At 32.9% G+C, this 22,460-nt stretch overlaps 1 protein-coding gene across 4 annotated transcripts in view; it reads right to left on the bottom strand.

Annotated features, from left to right (window-relative positions):
* LOC110098771 (uridine kinase-like protein 4) overlaps positions 1-22,460 on the bottom strand; it is a 114,287-nt gene that overhangs the window by 34,323 nt on the left and 57,504 nt on the right. For all 4 annotated transcript variants that reach the window (XM_028693295.1, XM_028693296.1, XM_020825698.2 and 1 more), the window contains exons 5-13: positions 15,726-15,841; positions 14,573-14,669; positions 11,250-11,329; positions 10,181-10,375; positions 9,957-10,040; positions 9,817-9,877; positions 7,572-7,632; positions 5,829-5,922; positions 5,685-5,757 (exon numbers count right to left, since the gene is read on the bottom strand). In XM_028693295.1, coding sequence (XP_028549128.1) covers positions 5,685-5,757; positions 5,829-5,922; positions 7,572-7,632; positions 9,817-9,877; positions 9,957-10,040; positions 10,181-10,375; positions 11,250-11,329; positions 14,573-14,669; positions 15,726-15,841 — 861 coding nt within the window. The remainder of the gene's footprint in view (positions 1-5,684; positions 5,758-5,828; positions 5,923-7,571; positions 7,633-9,816; positions 9,878-9,956; positions 10,041-10,180; positions 10,376-11,249; positions 11,330-14,572; positions 14,670-15,725; positions 15,842-22,460) is intronic.

The raw sequence follows: 22,460 nt of genomic DNA, 5'->3' as shown, positions 1-22,460 counted from the left end.
AATTGGGGGGACTTTATTATAAAATTTTCCCCAAATCTCAAAGCAGGTTATTTCAGGCTTATATTTAGATAAAAAATTGAAAATTTTACAAATTAATAAAATTAAAAAAATTCAAGAAAAACTTATTGCCCAAAATTTGAAGTAACCCATCCATCCTCATGTTAGTAGAGGGAAAATTAATCATAAGTATTTGTGACCAAAGAAAACTTGAGGTCACATCAACTAAAATTGTAATAAAACCATTTGTCACATCCTCATTAGCATGCAAAACATCAATAGAGTTGTTGCAGTTAGGTGGCAATCCCTCCATATGGAGAAGGCACATATTCTTCTTGTGGTCATTATGCGCATATGGATATGGACACCACTATTTTCAAAATGTTAATCATGATGTGATGCGTGAGGATTCCTTTTTTGCTTCAATGTGCAAAATATAGAGTTAAGTGACACTTTTAAACTAGAGCATGTATGACTTGTTTGATATATATATATATATTATAGGGATATAATAGTCATTTAATCAATCAAAATTAAACAATATCAAGTAATCATTTTCAGCAATTTAATGATACATTATATAACAATAATTTTCAGTTATTCAAAATAAAAATGATCCAAGTCATAAAAAAAAAAGAATATTCATAACATTAAACGACCAATCAAAGAGGCCATGAGGTATGGATAATGTTAAATGAGGGTGTGAATATGAGGTATCTTGAAACATTCTTGAGAGGAAATATTTGAGAAAGTCGCTAACCCAAGAAATAAGAACTAGTAAAAAGAATATATAAAAAAACTTGTTAGTGAGAGAGTGCGTCAATAACCATGAAGAAGTGAATAGCTGTAGTAGGAGAAAATGGAGAAACAATGATCAATGAGTTATTGACTACGAGAAACAATGAGAGGAAAAAAGGTTCATGCTTGGTTATTGGGACAAATACTAAGGCTTCATTTGGTTATTATGTACCTTTTCTAAAAGAAAGTTTTAAAACTGTTGTTTGAGAGAACGAAATTTTCTAACAAAGAAGTTAATATCATAAAGCTTTTGAAAACAACACAAAAATACAGTTCTCTAAAAAGCATTTCTGCAAAAGTGACACATACAAACAACAGCTAAAAAAAATTCTGTCATTTCGAAACTGAAAAGGCGAAATTAAGCCGTCTCAAACGAGACCTAAATCAAATCTTGAAAATATAACAAAGATTTGATTATGATTTGGAACTGAATGCACCACACTATAATGCAACACAAGGAAGTGGAGCGATACATGTGCTTTGTTTTGAGCTTGCACTTCATAGGTAAGCAAAGTGCAAAACCAATGTAATGCTCCGCTTCACTCATAAAGCATGTTTTTAAGCACACTTTTAATAGCAATGATGGCACACAGGAAATAATGATAACATCACAACAAGCATAATGTGTTAATGGAAAATGACCCTAAAGTCTTCTATCCTTTCACATTGAATCCATGCACCATCAGCTTGTCGTGCCCGAGGTGCTGCATATCGAGGCACAGTGATCTCAATGCTTTCAAGCTTATGAGATATATGTAAGATATGGGATAAATCAAGATCTGGATAATTATAATACCGTCACTCTCTGTACTGATGTACAGAGGGCGACTATGATCTTCCTTTCCAAGAATAATGTCATATTCAAAGAAGGTAATGATTGGCTTGTTTCGAGACTCTAGAACTTCAATCATCTTAAGCTCAACAAAGTATGCTTCATATCTTTCGGGATCTTTAAAAACCTGAATCAAAGTCTCCCAAAGGTCTTTAGACATTATAAGGACGTCTTATATGCTGAGTTGCACTATAAATTTTCTCATATTGGATAAGATGTTATAGTCTATCCCTTTAGCTGAAGTGCCCCTAGGGAATGTCGTTATTGATAACTATCTCCTTCCGTTTATCTTTATTGGGGACTCCCTTCTTCGGCGAAGGTAGTAGCACCTTGCCACTTCTCAACTACACTTAGGCCACTTCATTCGGCTCAAACTCATTTCGTAAATAAATTTCTTTAGAGTCAACCATTATTGCTTCAGGAGATTCATCTGTTGATTTAAAATCACCACCCAGATTTACGTGTTCCATTTGCGATGCTATGTCAAGATCTGATTCACCTTCATTTGAAAAATATAGATCCTCCTCTGAACTATATTCCATTGGTGACACCACTAGATAGGATTCAAAAGCGGTCTCCTCGGCATATTCTTCTTTTGTCGGTGTATCTGATATCACTGTGATGACTCAACATGTCTCTACAGGAAGCGAATCTTCATCATCTTCTTTTGCTTTGTAAATTTTAAGCTATGGCATGAAATCATCAAGTTTAATGAGTCGCCTCACAGTTTGGTAGTAATCATCAAAACTATTGATAGCCTTTTGAGTGGCGGTCTTTGTTTCTTTAGACTTCTTCAGTTTGACTTTCTTCCTAGAGGATTTTGCCTTGCCAGATCTTAAGGATCTAGCTTGGCCAAGGTGTTGCTTTGAAGTAGATGCATGTACCATAGGCAATCCCTTCAGATCTAGTATTGGATGGGTAGGAGATTTTCATTTCACACCCAGAACTCCTTCAAACTGCTTCAGCATCTTTACTGTCTTCTTGGAGACCGCAGTCTCCCATTGCTCATCCTGAGCTGGTTCTTTTTCTTTTCTTCTTTCGGCCGGGGGTACGGAAGATGACGTAACCACCCGAGTTAATTCTCTTCTAGTATGAGCTAGTACATTATCCAATAATGCGAGTTCTCCCTTCTTATATTTCCTTTCTAGTCAATTCTTGAAGACGTAACAATCTTCAATAGGATGGCTAATCGCCCGATGGTATGGACAATGTTTGGGTCAATAGTACAATTGGATTCTTCAGGCCTCTTGCATTCTGGCAGTTCTAGGCCCAATTTGAGAGTGTGCCGGAATAACTTGGCAACACTCTCCCTCTTCAATGAATATTCTCTATCCATTTCCTCCTTGAGGGACGGGAATGTTCGATCACAATTCTCGCTATTTGCTTTGGGCGTTCTCCTTCTCCCTGAAAAGTTCACGGCTTATCGTTTCCCCCAAGTATTAGCTTTGGTTAGGGATTAGGGTTGTAGACCGATTGTTTTCCTTAATCTACTTAATATTCAAGATGCTTTCCTTTATCAGCATTATATACAACCTGCTTTCCACTATCAACTTTGGAGAGGAATGTGGAGTCAGCTTTACCTCTTCTGGCACTTGAGGCTTTAGCTTTCTTGGGCTTATCAGAGTGGCTTTCTGATCTTGATAAGTTCAACTTTTTGAATTTCTCTACTCTGTCTAGTAGATCCTGAAATGCGGTGATGGTAGTCATGCATAGGAATGGTTGCATCTTATCATCGATATTCCCCATTAATAGTTGAACATCATGCTCCTCTTCTAGTTACTGTTCATATTTCATGCTTAAATTACGTCAGTAGGTTATATATTTGGTCACTGACTCGAGGTCAACAATTGTTATATTCTCATTTGCGTTGGCAAACCTCTTCATTAACATGACTTCCAATTATGTGAAGGTCTTCATAGAATCATTTGACAATTCAGCATATTATTCGAAAGAAACCACTGTTAAACTGTTAATGAATTGCCAAAAGAGTAATGTGTCATTGCCTCCCGTAAGATCACAAGTGACTTTAAAATGAAAATAACTATTTCTACATTAAAATTATGAATAAACATGACATAGTATTAAAAAATTATGAATAAATATGAAAAATGACTAGACTGAAAAATAAACCATCATGATAGTGAAAATAACTATTTCTATGTTAAAATTTTCTTTGTAGTTTAACCTAGAACCAACATTCTATTGGGTACCTCAAATGAAATTAATGAAATTTATATCCTTGAAACTTTTAAAGATAAATTACTTGCAATATCACCTAATATAAATCCCTAAATAATCAAACTAACGTAAATTAAAATTAGTATTAGACTCCAACCACTAAATTCAGAAGTACAAAAACAGGTAATGATTTGATTAAATTCCATACTGGTATGTCGAATACAAGGGAAATTGATTCCCATTGCTCTGTTCTACCTTCTTTTCATTCAATAAAAACAAATTGGAAGAAAAATTATATTAGATCATAGAAGAGAGAAAGCATAATTAAAAATCCAAAAGAACGCATATATCAGGAAGTGGTTGAGCAATAGATACTGATCTATGATGCACCGACACGCCTCTTAAAGAGGGTATGCAGTGTCGGACACGTGTCGGACACGGACACGCGTCGGACACGGCATTGGAGTGTCGGAATTTAAAATATTAAAATTTAAATCGGACACGCGTGTCCGGTTATTAAATGATAAAATCGTCCGTTCTATTTAGCCTTTTCGCGAACGAGAAGCCCTATTTTTCCGATCCACGAAAGAAATCTTCTAGGGCGGACCGGGAGAGCTCACAGTCGACGCCAAACGGAGCCCGCTGCCTACGCCTTCCGTTCCTTCGTCATTTCTGCTCGGCCAAGCAGAGCTCGTCTTTCCCATTCCTTCGTTCTTGCGTTATTTCTGCTGTCATTCGAGGCAAAGTTTGTAATCAAGGCTAAACAGAGCACCTTCTGCACGCAAGAGAGCCAAGAACAGTAAGTGGATTTCGCAATTTCTTCTTTTCATTGTTGAAAAACCTGATGTACATGCTCGGTACCGCTCGGTATCGCTAGGTACATGCTCTGTACCGCTCAGTAAATGCTCGGTACTGCTCAGTACATGCTCGGTACTGGTAGGTACATGCTCGGTACTGGTAGGTTACTGGTAGGTACATGCTCGGTACTGGTAGGTACATGCTTGGTACTGGTAGGTTACTGCTCGGTACTTGTAGGTACATGCTCGGTACTGGTAGGTACACGCTCGGTACTGATAGGTACACGCTCGGTACTGGTAGGTACATGCTCGGTACTAGTAGGTACATGCTCGGTACTGCTCGGTACATGCTCGGTACTGGTAGGTATATGCTCGGTACTGCTAGGTATATGCTCGGTACCACAATATCTTCACATACAAACAACTTACGAACTTTAAAAACAAGCAGAACTTCAAAATTATTCAATCAATGAAGAGGAATAAAATAACTCCACAACGTGCTGAAGATTTAGTTTATGTGCATACAAATCTTCGTCTTCTATCAAGGAAAACCCCACTTTATATGACAGGTGATAACAAGATGTGAGATGTTGCTGGAGATGGGTTCGAGTGCCTTGATGATATGGGATTATTGGAGGTTACAAATCTTTCTCTAGATTTGAAGGCCAAAGACCAACATCTGAATCTAATTTTATCATTCCCTCCATTAAGTAGTTAGACCTTCATGTTGTATTAAATGGTTTTTTGCTTATATTTTTGTGTTTGTACTAGACATTTTGTACTAAACATCTTTATGTTATAAGCTAAACAAGTTATCATGAAATTGATTTATTATTGCTTGACATTTTTACTATAATGTCACCTTAATTTTTATATATTATATTAAAAAACTATTATGCCGTATCCACGCCGCACCCGTGTCCTATATTTTTAAAAATTGCCGTGTCCAGTGTCCGTGTCCGTGCATCATAGATACTGATTTTATTACCCCCCCCCCACCTTGTAGTAACATAATAAACAATAGAACAGAATGGTAATTGAAGCAGTAGATAAAGAAACATAATTCCTGAAAATTCATTTACCCGTGCCCAATATGGGATCCAACAGCAATACCTGCCTGTCCGCAATGTCTTTAGGCAAATTTTGATATATTAGCTATAAAAAAAGGAAAATCGTCATCATATCAGTCAAACTAAATTTGAATAAAATGATAGTCTAGCTCAAACCTGCTGACCGTTATCTCCTTCCCTGTGAATAAGAACCTTTCCAATCTTAATCCCTTTACAGCATGCTCGCAATGCATTCTCCATACTCTCTCCACTGGTAAAAACTCAATCAATAAAAGAAAGCAAACTACAAATTTTTAAGATAATTAGATAACTAAACAGTGTCAACAATGGTAATGCATAAAGCCATTGTAGCTGGAGATTATACCCTTTGAAATTTAATTATTTTTTTACATCTTCAGCTGCAGCAGAATCATTGTCCTCATACTTGAGAAAGGGAGGGGTTTTTTGAATCATCTTTTCCATTCATTTGGCGTGGGTTTATTTATCAGGTTAAACTTCTAACCACGTTAGCTTTTGCCTACTTAATTCCTTAAACTTAACATCATAGTGAGGCAATTTAGGTTACTCAAATGATGGGGCAATAAAAGAAACTAACTGCCTAAGCCTGCCCACTATATTCCTAAAGGGATAAAGACTAAATGACCATCAAATGTCGTCATTTCAACTCCATCCTTCAAGGATTAGGTTCGTGCACTTAATTATGATCAAACATTACTCAATTTAGAATAAACTATTAACCAAAAAATGTATGTTTTTAACTACTGGAAACTCAGATTTTAGACCAACGTGATGATCATTTTCTTTGATCCAACTTAAGTTCAGTTTTTTATAGGAACTAAATTATTACATTGCTAGCTCTCTAGATTGAAAAACTAAAATCATGCAAGCTCTATAGGTTTAGGTTTGCATCTAAGATCAATATAAACTATACTAGGAAACATTCCCGCATAAGTACGGGCTTATGGACATTATACGGATTTTATGGAGGAAAGAGTTCATAGTAATAAACAATATATGTTCTCAAACCTAATGAAAAATAAATTTTGGAGAAGACATTATTTTTGGAAATGATGTATCCGGTCTTATTTTAGGCATTTTTATCATTGACAACTGGCATACAAATTCATGAGCTAGTGCAGCATGATGGAGATGAAATATTATATAAGTATTTGAACTTTTATATCATAGTAATTACTTTGCATGTTCTTTTTGTAGGTTATTCAATGCCATTCTAAAGCGGTCTGCTGTAATATTAATGAAACTTGTTATTTCTTTACAATATTCTCCCTTTTTTTACTCAATTGCTAGTAAAATAGTCATTGAAAGCTAAGTTAAGATTAGAATAAAAGAGAACAATAAGATGAATGTATGAAAAAATAAAGTATATATTAATAAATGATTATATTATAAGGATGATGGGCATAAAATCAATTATAATATAAGGTAGTGAAATAAACTTAAGTAGTTTGTACATACAAAATGGAGCTAGAAAATGCAAAAATAGGACTGGTGGTCATAATTAATGTAAAAGGATTAAAAACGAAAAAGGAAGGGAACAAAAGTAACATGGGTAGAGCAAAATAATTTATGCACAATATGTTTAACATTTCATGCAATACTGAACAAAAATGAATGGAAAATGTGGTTTCACAAAGTTGAACTCCAATAGTTGAGCCATGCTAATGATGATGATGCTTTAAGTGCCATAAAAAAACACATAAAATAGAATGGTCTAAGTTGTTGGCATTTTTGTTAATTTTAAATAAATGAAAGAATTTGAAGCAAGTAAAACATACTTAAATTTTGAAAACAGCCATTTTAATATTAGTAGGGTTGAAAATTAGACAATAAAGCACATATACCTTCAAATCAATAAAAAATAAGACAATAAACCAATACCTTCTAATAACTGAGATACCACATAACCTTTTGCAAAATTCAACCCCAGTGTATACAGATCCTACATAAAGCAAAATGATACCATGATGAGCTCAATAGGATACAACTAGGTCAAAAAGATGAAAAGAGGTGATAGTAAATCAATGTTATAAACCCTCAACATATGTATTATTGTAAGCAAAAGTCCTTTCATTGTATTAAATCCACAGGAAGTACATCCATTTTGGTTGATAATCCGCAACAAAATTTAGGCATCCCCATATGTGACACATGGATGAATAAATAACTAACACGAACTTTTGTTGTTTTGAGTTATGAGTGTAGTGGGGCCCATATGCCCGTGCTGCTTCCATAGATCCCATTTCTATGTTGCCATCACTAGAGAAATAATTCATTATTACAAAAAACTTGAGGATAATTCAAAAGACTTAAAATATATTTCTAAAAAATTTCAAAATTATGAAATCATCTTGATATCATTTTAAAATATTTAAAATCGGGTAAATTGTACAAAAATTAGAGAGAAAAAAAACTAAAAATTGTATGAAAATTTAGGACAATATAAAACGTCTTCTTTAATGGGAAAATATAAAAAACATCTTTTAACTTTTATTTATTATTTTAAAATGGCTAAATGATTGGTACAATTACCCAAAAAGATTCATTAAAAATTGAAAATATTTATAGAAAAACACAAAAAAATTACAAGTACCTTGGAATGGTTCGCCTAAACACCTTGCAGTATGGTTGACCCATGGTTAGACTTACTAAGTTGAATTTTCTTAGAAAGCATGCCAATGTACCCAATACTTTTTGTTCACTTCAAAAACTTGTACTATTGGCCCATTAAAGAGTACCAGATAAGTTAGATCATCAACGACAGCCTAACGTGTATTTTTCAAGTTTATTACAAATATGCTTCTTTATCTCATGTTTAACATCCTACAACTGAATCCATTTATTTATTTTTTTGTGCTAAACAAAAATTGTGATTGAAATGGAAGAAGGACATGTGAGATTACTGATTCCTATGTTTATTCTTTAGTTCACTCGGTTTCTGAGAAATGATGCTAAACTCAGTAATCAACATTTTAATTTTAATAGAATCATATAGAAGGTTGAAAGTCAACTTCATTTGCAAATTATAAAATTGTAAGATTATGAGTCTTAATATTTTGATATTAATTAATTGTTGGAGCAAATTTATGCCTTTTTATAACACTATCGTGATATTGTATAGAATCCTTGATTATATTATGTTGACGAGCCTACCCTTGACCTTAGGGATCAAGGTGGAAACTTCCTTTGAATTTTGGGTTGCTCATACAAAATTATAGTTTGACCAATTATTTGCAATCAATTTCAGCAAGATATTAGATGCATTAAGACTAGATAGCAATAGTACAACTGAGATGCTTACTTGATTTCATTATATTGCTCACAGGCTATAGTAGAAGGTTAAATAGTAAGTGCAGCCAAACCTAGTCCACGGGTTAACTTATTAGAAAGAGACAAGCTCCAAGTTTGGCCAGCTGGATTTTAGCCAAGCTTAAAAAAAAATCTGGAATACCCATGAACTTCTCTTGGATGGTTGCACTGCATTTTTAAACATTCTTTTATGATTTTGCATGTACTCTTAAATGGTCGGCAATAAAAAAATTGTAAGATATTTCTCTGGCCTTGACTTCAATGGCCCCAGCTAGAATAATAAAAAGAGTTTGTTCTCGCCTACTTGAAAATATAGTCCAAGAGGTATTAACTGACAAGCAGGTAACTTTGAGATGCCACCAATCTATCATGTGAAGGAGTACTTTTATATTCTAACCCAGATTAAACAAAAAAAGAAAGCCTTGGATACATGTCATCAAGTTGCAAATTGACAACAGCCTTCCTTTATAACAGATTCCTCGCAAGTTCATTATGTACATTGAGAGAACCACAAATATAGTAGATGATAGAGGCTGTAACAGAAACTAGCTTAAAGGAGGTAAAATAGCTAAAAACCAAAATGATATGGCGATCAGACCTATAAATCTTTAAATAACAAAGATAATTCAATAAGATGAAAATCAATAATTTAATTGGTTTAAAGAACATATCTTTTATTGACATGTTAGCATATGCTACTACTCAATCACCCAAAAGAATAGGATATCCAACAGCGATAGTCAAAGAACAAACATAAACCTTAATCTGTTGGAATGAAAAGAAAATATTTACCATATAAACTAGTCTAAATGTTCACCTGTTGGAGTCATTACTTGCTTTTCTTGGAAGGGAAGATGCCCAAGACCATGTTCAACGACCTATTCAACAGCCAATAAGCTTAAGAAGAAAGCATGTGTGAGAACACCATAAATATAGCTGTACTGGAAAGACACTAACCAGCCGAATTAATCGATCAGAATAAAATATAAAATCATGTTTTGTTGTTTGGGCATCACGTATTATTGTATGCATGCCACGAATCTGTTTGAAGTCCAAAAGATCGCACCAAACAGAAATACATTTTCAGAAAACAGCATACAAAAACTGGTTAAACTCTTGAATCAACCGTATCCAAAACTCCTAAGAAATATATATTATATGAATATAAATATGTTGAATACCTGAAAAGTCGATTGAATGACATAAAGATTAGGATATATTTTACAAAGCTCATGTTGACCAAGTTTTGTACAAATATGCTGCACAATCAAATCAATTGCGACATGATTATCTCCACCCCGAGGCATGATAATATCAGCATACTTCTTTGCTGGGAGTATGAAGTCTTCAAAAGCAGGTTTCACAAATTTTGAGTACTGCACCATTGAATACAAAAAATCAAATTATTCCATAAATAAACCTCTAACATCATACAGAAGGTGATATTTAAGGCACAACAATGTATTACTCTACAGTTGTCAGCATATCAATGGAAAATAATAGAAACCACCATATATATATATATATATATATATATATATATTCAACTTGTTGGTCTTTTCGCAAAAAAGCTTACCTCCAAACCTTTTTCAAGACTGAAATGAGCACTTACAAACTAACCAAATCTGTCAACTGCGTGATTTCCCTTAACTTTTTAATTTTTTCAGAAAATTTTAAAAGAAATTCTGATGATGCAAAAGCTCATAACAATATACAATTTAAAAACAAAAGCACCATATCTGTCATGAATAAAGGAATCACTAATGTCCACCAGTACTCTTGACTATTTATCTTCAGAAATAGCACCTGTAGATGTTTATACTAGTTTTCTCTTCATGCTCAAAAAATATTCATGCAAATATTGCACGTTTCAGATGTAACAAACATATTTTGCTGTGGGATGAATCTGCCGGTAGTTTATCCCAAACTTCCAAGCCACTCAATCTAGTATCCAATACACATAACTTAAGCTAGCTCTTTGAGCCAATACCTCAAGCAAAACTCTGGAGTTTACTCTAATCATCAATCCATCTAAAGGAAACCCATATGCGTCCATTACTAGTATAATTTGCCAAAAATGTAGAACTAATTTTACTTGAACTATGGGCCATAACTACTGGAGGAAACCCACAAGTGCCTCTGTAATCGCATAAACTTTCAAAAATCTTTATTCTGGAATATTATTTCACTTAGATCATCAAATAATAACAATCTCTATACAATAGATTTATGTAAAGAAGTTGATAATACCTGATCTAGTACAGTTTTTACATCTCTTCCCTTTTCAAAAGTATCACGACATATTCTCCTTGACAAACGTAAATCAGCATCTGCAAGGATTATTTTTCAGGGAAAATCATTCGTTTATTGGGAGGGTGGTCGAGGCAAAAAAGAGAGAACCAATGAAGAAACATAAATGCATACAAATTTGGCCATCTAAATTGCATTTAGGGAGTGTTAGTTTATTTTCACTTTATGTTGTTAAAATACATTAACTTGCATGGCAAAATACAAGTACATAAAAAGTTACACCAATCAGCTATTAAGCTTTTAGCCATTTTTGTCAGAATTGCAGTGCGTAGCTTAGTTTAGAGACAAGTTTATTGTGGATCTGTAAAATAAAATGCATTACTAACAAGAAAGTTGAGCAAATAATTGTGCTGTGAGAAAATATGGCAAATGATATCAGGAATGAGAATGTTTATCAACAAAATTGCTTCAATACAGAGTTCACACATTCTTAGCTACAGAATTTGGGAGGGTGAGGTTTATAATGCTTCCAATTATTGGTTTTAGTTTATTTGGTTTTCTTCTATTTTGTTTCTACTTTCGCCTAAAATCCAAGGGGACCAGCGAGCTATAGTTTAGGGAGTATGCTCGTTGGTTCCCAGAGTAGAGGTCTCAAGTTTAGATATGAACTTGTACCTGCTTTAGCTACATGTACGGTATATTCTCTAGCTCCTTATGTGGAGTTCATACAAGTCTGTAATATACCACAAATAAAAATACCTGTGATAGATTTCTATCCTATAGTTTATCACCATTTGTTCTGCTAAGAACTTTCTTTTGGAACAAAAAATAAACCATTAAACCAGCCTTGAATTCTCTAAAAAGCAATAAGAGTTGAAGGACCAGGAAACCTGAGCATAAATAATGGATCAAAACCTTCTTTTGGAGTAGTGCTCAAGCAATCAATCATAAATTGTCACAAATGAGACAAAATGGGGAACCAAGCATACCATTAGCACGTTAAAACTTGGTTTGCAAAATAGAAAACCCTTGAATGCATCAATTGGGTTTTGTTGGCCTTACTTTCTGGAAGATTATTAGAACAGATACAGCTAGGGAGGTTGACATAACCCTTGGTGGTGGGTAAAACTGGACTAGGATGGTGCAGACTTGATCCATATGGAGTGGAGTGAATGTGGAGAATAATTAGAGGGGGTTGATTTTGGACAGGTTGAGTTGTGGAGAGCAATAAAGGGTTGGCCAAGAATGGGCATTTGGGTGAATTATTTGTGGTCTTGGGGTGGTAGAGAAGGCTCCACCAAGAGTTTTTTAAAGTGTGGCAGAGAGGTGGGAAGGTGGTTTAGGGGTTGGTGAAGGTTAGGATGTGGTATGGAGGGGACTGGAGTTGAGGAAATAGCTTCAAACTTTCGTATGATATGAGACTAAAAAAGCTACATGAATACTCTGAGTTATAATGTGAATTTGGGTTGGGTTGGGTTGCGAATTTAGGTTGGTTGGGCTGCAATTTTTTTTATATGTAGTATAAAGTTAGATATTATATTTAATATTATTCTTATTATAAATTATATTTATATTTATGCATTTATATTATATATATATAACAAATATTGTTCATAACAAAATTTAAGCAGAAAAATCTAAATGCATCAATTACATATTCACTTTTAAAAATTTTATTTATTATTGATGTAGACACACAAGCAAGAAAACCGACACAAAGAGAACAATGGATAGAAATTAAACCAGATTTTATTAAAATAGTAGCAAACAACTAAAACATTCAAAATCCAACAAGAAAACACTAAGAGATTTTAAAGAAAGAAAAAACAACGCTATCCTCAGACAACCGTCAGAGCGGGTTCCTCACATGCATCGAATTGTAGGTTAAATAAGATAAGTGCATAGGACTAGCAAATCGATGGCCCACCACTGCAAGATCGTCCAATTCTCCCAATAAATGCTTCCAAGTCAACCAACAATCACCACCAAAGCTCAAGAAGAAGGATACAGATGGAGTGGAACTTGCGGAGAGACGAAAGAGGTTGGAAAGAGCTCGCAAGATTTCCAGAGGGGATGAGAAAGAATGGAACAAGCTCGCAAGCTTTTCCAATAACCCGCAGGTCAATAGCAAATATGCTCAAATAATCAACTCCTTTCCTTCACAACAACTTCTCATATTTATAGGCAAGATAGAAGAATACCATTAGTCACATAAATTAATTTTTCACAAGAACCCAAGCACCAAGTTTATGGAATTTCCCATTTGCTTTTCACGGAAAACAGCCCAGCTTAAGAAACCGAAGGAGCAACCACAGGAATCAAGTAGGCCGCACGGAACCAAGGCGCCAAAGCCACAGGAAACTTCCCCAGGTTCGGAAAACAAGCAGCCGATGAAGGAACCAAGGAGACAATGCTCGGAAACAGCAACCCCACATGAATTCTAGGCACAGAATTCAACCATCATTTAAAACAAGCCACGGGTTCCCAAGAGACAAGAAGAAAGGGGAAGAAGAGGGGATAAGTCCACCCCAAAATTGAATCCTTCATAATGAGCCACCTTTTGAACATTAATGAACTACTAAACTTCAGCTCAAACAACTAAGGGAATGAGCTCAACCCCAACTTTCTCCATTTATCACCAAAGGCCCCAAACAACTAACCCGTGAACCCGCAGCAGCCAAAGGACCAATCGAGCCAGCAAACCAAAGGTCTACCAAGCCCTATGCACAACCTACCATGTTCATTGGATGCTTTCCCATCATTAGATAGCTAAAAAAAAGAAAAGAACATAAAATATACTATTGTTTAAATAAAAATGAAATTACAGAAATATTTGATAGCATCAATTATATAATTTATATTATAATTGGATAATTTTAATATTTATTACGTCATTCGGTTCAACTCCAGTCAAATCATTGAACCTTGAACCTCTCCTTCCCAATCTATGTCAAATCTGATTTAACAACCTTGCAATTTACTAACCCAATGGACATCACAGAGAAGTAATTGAAGATGTTCACGGTTCATCCCTACTACATTTTACAATCCCACACAACAAAGGCTTTTTCCATGGTGCAGCGCAGAAGCCATCCACAGTCAACTGACTAGGAAGGATTTGATTATTCTATCCAATCTAAATAAAGTTCCCTCAGTATTACATTGATTTCAGCATAATTGGTTACTAAATATCATAACAAGAATAAGAGAATCTTTGTATTCCAATGGTAACACACACACACACACATATATATATATATATATATATATATATATAGAGAGAGAGAGAGAGAGAGAGAGAGAGAGAGAGAGAGAGAACTGACCCGTGTCAACAAAAATCTTCATGTTCATCAAATCCCTCAACCGATGATCATGGAAAACTAATATACCCTCCAATATTACAACATCAGCAGGATTGACCTAGTAAATTGTCAAAACGACAAAAGAAAATACTTGAATCCATCAGGAAAATAATGTTACAAATAGGCTGACTAATGCAAATATAGAAAGGGCAAGGATAATTGTTTAATTAAAGAAACTCTACATGCGTGTCAAAAAAGAACAGTCATGCAAAATATCATAACATTTAACAGGAAACGAGATAATCAGAATTCCTAGAATTCCTTTTTACATTTTAACTAAACAGGTGATAAAATATCAACTAATTGATTGAACTTAATGTGAAAAATTTTATTTGCGTCTGTTTGATAGATACAACGTGGAAAACCCTTAAAACTATTTGAGAACAATGAAGGATTTCAAATACGTTAACTAGTTATTTGATATGATTAAAGAAGCTATTCTAAAATAAGAAGCTTTGAAATAAATTTACCAAGTACTTCAATTTCCATTGCATGGCATGACATCTACGCATTTCATAACTGCTTCAGCTTTCAAAGCTAACAAAAAATGTGAACTCTGGTTCACAGTGAAAACCTTCATAAATTTTGAGGCAAGTATTAAATTGGTATTCATATGTATGCGTGTGTATTATGTGGCTTTCAATCTAAAATCCAAGATAAGAAAAGGTTTATATATTTTAATACATGTAATCCAAACAAATGTGATTATTTCCAATTTAAATATAATTAATTTACGAACTAAAAAGTACAAGAGATTGATGACATCAACCATTATCACATAAATGTTATAAAAAAATATAAATATTATTGGCTCAATGCTACAGTAAAAAATTAGTAAAAATAGTTCAATTGACATTTATTCATGTGAAAAAGAAGTATGTGTGCATAATAGATAAAATACTTGCCATACTTCTTAAATTTAAAATGCATATGTTTCCTAACTTTGACAATTTGAATGTACAGATATTATTGTTATATAAGTATAATAATTGAATTTTCTAGGTTGGAAAGCACCTCATGAACCAGTTTGGTCAAAGTAATTACATTTACTGGTTGCATTACTTTTTACAAAATCGAATAATATATTTGATAACACTTAGCACTAAATTGTTACCTTTCTTGATGGTGATACGCACTTATGCGTTTTGAAATCATAATTTGGAATTTCAACAGCCTTTCCACGCTTTAAGTTCTCCAAACAACAAAGTAGAGTTTCAGTATCAAATGCATCTGAAATTAGGCAAATTTCTTGTAAGAAATCAAATCATAGTGCCAGCGAATCAAGTCTCATTCCACAAATACAATCATGAAAAAAATAAACATTTGCAGATACACAACAAAAGCAGTAAAACGCAATACTGAATAATGTAAATATATATACAATTTTAGTAACTTGCATTCATATGCAAAGATCGGATACTTCCACCTTGCATGAAAATACCCCCCCCCCCCCCCCCCAAAACAAAAAAAAAAGCAAAAAAATAAATTGTTTAACATCATCTAAGGGAAAGTTACCCATCCATGCACAGCTTATTAATGTTTGCAATTATTTTTATAAAATCATATTCTGTTAATATCTACCAAGATACAAATTCAACATTAATATAGTTGTGCTTGTTTTGAAATTATTATAGCCCTGGTTTTTTTAGATAGCATTCAGTGTAGGGTTAAATTTCCATTGTGAAAATTGTGAAACTTGTGAGCTTGCTCAATTTCATAGACTATCCATTCTATTAAGTGAATGATGATCGAGTACTCCATTCTTGTTAATGCACCTTAATATTTGAGGACCTTAAGAAAGTAATAATATCTCTAGAGCCAAGAATTTATATCATCTATTGATGATTGTATACTCGAATAATGTGGATATATCTTATCAAACAAAATTTGATAGTCATATTCTCCCAACTTTTGTCACCATTATAAAAAATCAATTTAGAGTTAACATTAAATAGATCAGGATGATAATGCCAAAGTTTCTCCAAAGCAAATCATATTTCCATTTCTTTGCAAATAAAATATTATTCATCAATTCTCCTGACACCCAACAAAATTAAGAGATTATAGAAAGAAAAAAAAATGGACATCTTGAACTCACCATAATTCTTTTCTTACAAAATCAAATTCCTAAAATATATTAGAGAAGTTGTTCTAACCTTTCCACTTAATTAATAGAATACCTTTTGCTATTGTTTCTCATCTTCTAAACAAAATCATTGATTTTTTTCCACAAAAATTCCTCCTAAAAATTTTGGCTATCATATGCACAGATTCATAAACAATAATGCGGTAAACTAGATCCTAGTCACGTGTGTTCTTCGGAATTTCATCCACTCAAAAGGTTTATAAATGCTATCAATCAACCTCCAAAAAATTCATCATTTCAAAAGATGTCACATTCAATGAAAAACAAATCTATTTTAACCAAACTTATCTTCATGAGGAAAATAGTCAAATGAAAGATAATCTGATAAACATGATATCTTCTTTTTTGACAATTTAGCTACTAATCACGAGTACGACAACACCTGATCCCATTACAACTGATGCTCTTGCAACTAAATCACTTCAAGACTTCAAAGAAGGAAAAAACTCATCAAAACTCTATTGAAGCCCCTATAAAGTAACCTTCCTACAGCTAAAAATGATCTTGATTAAACTATAGCTATTCGAAAAGGTGTTAAAAATGTACAAACCTCATAACCTTGTTGTACCGAAAAAAGTAAAAAAGTAACAATGAAATTTTCTAAAAAATTTATACCCCATTTTCACAAATTCTAAAACTGATCGAAATTAATTTTAAAAAATTCTACACTTAATAATAAACATTTTGATACATTAGTGTACATATAAATAATATGATTATATTAGCTTAAATAGTTAATTCACTTATTAAATAAATTAACCGATGTTTTAACTAAAATTACTATTCACAAATTTATTGTCTTGAAGCAATCCCCTTTTCCACTTATACTGCCATGTAATGATGGATGTGAAGTTTATATGGATCCTCCATCAAAATTCAAGAGTTCTTTTTTAAAACCTAATTATGTAGGCTAAAAAAAGATATATATGGGTTGAAATAATCTCCAAGAACATGATTTGCAAGATTTACAAGAACATGTTAAGAATGGGATACAAAATGAAAGAGACCAGATAATGGGATCCAAAAATTAATGCACAGGCTCTGCTAAGAGAGTTTTTTAGTTTTTAGGTTAAATTTTTAAAAGACATTATTATTTTTTCATGCAAAACTTTCATTTTTTGCATGCAACGAGATCACATCGCACCTCGGACACAAGCAATTTTTTGATCGTGCGGCGACCTGGTCAATATGGGTGTCTATTTAAGTTGTTTCTGCCATCCCAAATGCGTAAGAGAAGTTTGCTTCGCGAGCGGACACTGTTCGGGATGATTTCAACTTTTGATTAACGCATTTCAAACCTAGTTCATGCAATTTCACGCGTCACTCACTATTCTAATCGTATTTGGTTGGGTTGACTTTGGACTACTTATCAAGGTCAATATATATGATCTTTAAAGAACATTCGACTAAATGGAAAGTGAAAATTCTTATTTTTATGTTGATGATATACATGTAACAAATGATCATAATGAAAAAAATAAATTACAACAAAAAACTTAATGCAAAATCTGTGATTAAAAATCTCAACAAGCTTAAGTACTTTCTAGACATATAAATAGCTCAATAAGAAAATGAATATTCATCTTTCAACAACAATATATCTTAACCTTTTAAAAGAAATAAATATGTAAAACTCTAGTAAAGTTGTAATATTCGGGCTTTGCCGGTTCAACTTGGCCGATTCAAATGAACCGGCCTATTGTTATAATAGAGATGGAACAGCGGACAAAGCCGCAACCTGAGCAGGCCGAATGCGAGATGGACTGAGGCTAGGGAGTTCCAAATTGCGTTTTAAAAGAAAATTTAAGTACAAGAATGAAATCAGGCGACTCCTCACAAAGAATAACTACCTCTACGTTCATCATTGCTAAAGAAGAAAAAATCACGAAGAGGCAGTGAACGAGAGAAAGAAGAAGAAGGAATGTTTGTTTGTCAATTCTTTCCATTTATGTATAAATCCTTCCGTAATATTTTATATAAATTGTAAAGAATGTCTTCTCTAAAGGTAAAGGAAGAAAAGTTGAAGGAGAAAGAGAAACAAATTAGAGTTTTGGGTTTTCTTCCATTCTCTAACTGCTGAAGAAATAGTAAGTACTTAATTTATCGATATTTTGTTATTCAACTTAGAATATTTATATTATCATTTTTCTCACTAAAGAAATAAAAAATTATCATCGATAGAAAGAATTCAAGCGAAGCAAGATTAAATTTGATATTGAAGAAAGGAAATGTTCAATTGGAATGAAAGATTTTGTAAGGTAATTTTATATTATGAAGATTGATAGTGAAATAAATTGTGGAGGAAATTAAATGTTTCTTTTTTACGATATTTGAGATATCCAAATTACATTTTAATATTAATTAAAATATTATGTTATTGTGAACATATAAAGGTTCTCATACTGAGATGACTATTGGGGGTATATTTCAAGGGATTAAAGATTTGGAAGGAATTTGAACATAAAAAAATATTCAAAGTGGGTAATTTCAAATGTATTAAAGCAAGTGCCAGATTCTTTTTTATGTTATTTCAATTTATTTTAGTTATTGTAATTACTACATGATTAAAGCATATGTTGATTGGATGGTTAATATACGAATAAATTACTTGAGAAGAATAAAAGTAATGGAAAGGTGAAATATTTGCTACATAATTTCTAAAGAATATTATAATACACCTAAAGTACTTAATATAGTTCAAATGTTAAATATACAACCAATTTGAGATTTTTTCAATTAATGAGAAATATATATATATATATATATATATATGAATAAAAAATCCTTACAAATTACTAAAATATGTGAAGAAAAATGAAATAAAATAAATAATAATTTATATGAAAATGATCTTGAAGAAGATGTGGAAGGGACTTTGCCTAATATTGATTTTTTTTTTAAATCATTAGCAGAATATTCTGCTTAAGCAATTGTGCCTAATATTGATGTTAACCTAGATGTACTGACACAAACGATGAAAAATATGACTCAATTAATTCGAGACTCAAGAAATTAAGAATTAGGAAGCGACAGTAGTGATGGTGGAAGAGGGACCAATTAAGGCAGAGAACTGATTGTTGCAGATTAAAAAGATTTTAGAGAAAATGTTTTTTCCAGAGGAGAGGAAAATTTCATTAGCGGTTTTTGTACTTGATGGTGAAGCTGAAAGGTGGTGGAAGAACCTAACATTCATATCAAGTGGGATGACTTTACTCAAATGTTCAGAAACTTGTTTGTATCTCTTTTTACAAGGAGACATATATAGGATAAGTTTCTAAGATTGGTGCAAGGAAATAGATCAGTCATGTAGTATGAGGCTGAGCTTACTACATCATCCATATATGCTCCTCAGTTAGTATTTACCGCATAAGAAAAATGTCACCATTTTTTATCTAAATTTAAAGATGCAATTAGGCAGCCTCTTGTTCCTCTAGGGATCGATGATTATTTTGTATTGGTGGAGAGAGCTAGATGGGTAGAAATGGATATGTAAAATACCCAAATGAGACGTGAATTTCAAAAGAGAAAGAGTGCTGATGTTATGGGAGCTTCCCAGGATTCTCATAGTAGATCAATGTCACAAATGTCACAATCTGAGAAGTCTAACAATAAGAAGGAAAAATTCAATAACAATGGGAGTCAGATGAGTTTGAATAACTGTAGCAAACATGGAAAACAACAAGGGAGAATGTCTATGTAGGACATTTACTTGCTCATGGTGTCATCAACTTAGTCAACCCTACTCTGAGGGCAGAGGCCATTAGGGGAATCAAGGATGAATGCTGAACCTTCTCAGATAACTGTTGGTAGGCCAAGGATTATAGAATCAACTGCTTCCACTCCAGGTTAAAGTCAAAGTAGATCAAATACTCAATCTAGAGTATATGCACTATCTCAACAAAATGCCAATGACTCACCTGAAGTGATTACATTTATGTTTTTCAATTAATGAGAACTTAAATTTCTACATTATTCATTAAATAATATAGAAATATTTAAAGAAAGAATAATATATATATATATATATATATATATATATATATATATATATATATATTAATTCCTATAAGATTTTATTGGTATAATAACAATTCAAGGAAAGCCAATATAAATTCTTTATGATACATGAGCTTCACACTACTTCATTTCATAAGAATTTATTAAATATATTGAATTACATGTTTATGAAGCAATTACAATTTTAGAAGTTTTGATGCCAAAATGGAGCTACAATGAATGTTAATAGTACATGCCAAATTGAATTCCAAATAAATGAGAGGAAATTTGAAGCAACCTTGAATGTGTTGCTGTTGTATGGATTTAATATGATCTTGGAAATGGATTGGTTATCAAATCATATAGTGATCATAGATTGCAATAAGAAGATTGTAAAATATAAATTTTCGGGTGAACAAGAATGCAAATTTTATGTGGATCGAGGAATTTCTTCAATGATAATAATGTATATAAAAGCTTGCAAATTTCTATCCTTACTAGATCAATGGATACAAATAAAAAGTTAAAGAGTTGAAAGATATACCAGTAGTCAAAGAATATCCAAAAGTGTTCCTAGATGATTTGTTAGAAGTACCACTACAACGAGAGATAGACTTCACTATTGATTTATTATCGGGTTCAAAACCAGTGGCAAATGCACCATACAGAATGATAATTAAGGAATTACAGCAAATAAAAAGTCAACTGCAAAAATTCCTTCAAGCATAGAGGGATTTCAATTTTTTTTTATGGATGTGTATTGATGCAATTATGCCCAAAAATCGTAAGCTTTTTGGGCATCTTTGAACTACCAGGGGATTTCATACTATCATCTGCTCTGCCCGCCTATTGGGAGGAAGTCGTGACCTACGTAGTGAGATAAAGGCTTGATGTTGTTGTTGTTGTTGTTGTTGCTGTTGTATGTGTATTGATGCAATATGGTAAGGTAATGACATATGCTTCAAGACAGCTAAATTTTCATGAAAGAAATTATCTCACACATGATTTAGAATTAGCAGCTGTAGCTTTTGCACTCAAAATTTGGAGATATTATTTATATGAGGTTATGTGTGAGGTTTTCACAAATTATAAAAGTCTTAAGCACATATTTAATCAGAAAGAGCTCAACCTAAGACATAGACGCTAGTTGAAACTCATTAAAGATTATGACTTGAAGATACAATATCATCCTGGAAAGGGAAATGAAGTTGTAAATGCATTAAGCAGAAAAACTCTTGGATGCGCAAATTGGTTGATTACCTAGCAATAGAAGATTATTAGAGACATGAAAAGATTGAAATTTTAGTTGCTAGAAAGAAAAATATGAAAGTTATATTATTAAATCAGCTGGTGATTCAACCCACTTTAAAAGATAGAATATACAATTTATTATCTCAAGATATAAATTTCTAAGAAATCATAAGGAAAGGGCAGGCATGGCACTTGGAAGATTTTGTATTGGATGATGAAGGATTGTTGAAATATAAAAGTAGGATATGTATTCCAAATGCTAATAATTTAAGGGAATAAATATTATAGGAAGCTCAGCTCTCTAGTTATGAAATTCATCCAGGAAGTACAAAAATCTATCAAGAATTGAGAGAATTATTTTTGTGGTCAGGAGTAAAAAAAACGTTGCAGAATTTATGACAGAATGTATTCCCTTCCAAATGATTAAAGCTGAACATCAAAAGCCAGGTGGTCAAT

This window comes from Dendrobium catenatum, unplaced genomic scaffold, assembly GCF_001605985.2.
Source record: "Dendrobium catenatum unplaced genomic scaffold, ASM160598v2 fragScaff_scaffold_249, whole genome shotgun sequence".
Taxonomy (NCBI): Eukaryota; Viridiplantae; Streptophyta; class Magnoliopsida; order Asparagales; family Orchidaceae; genus Dendrobium; species Dendrobium catenatum.
The sequence above is the reverse complement of the archived record's forward strand: the minus strand, read 5'-3'. Positions and strand labels throughout refer to the sequence as shown.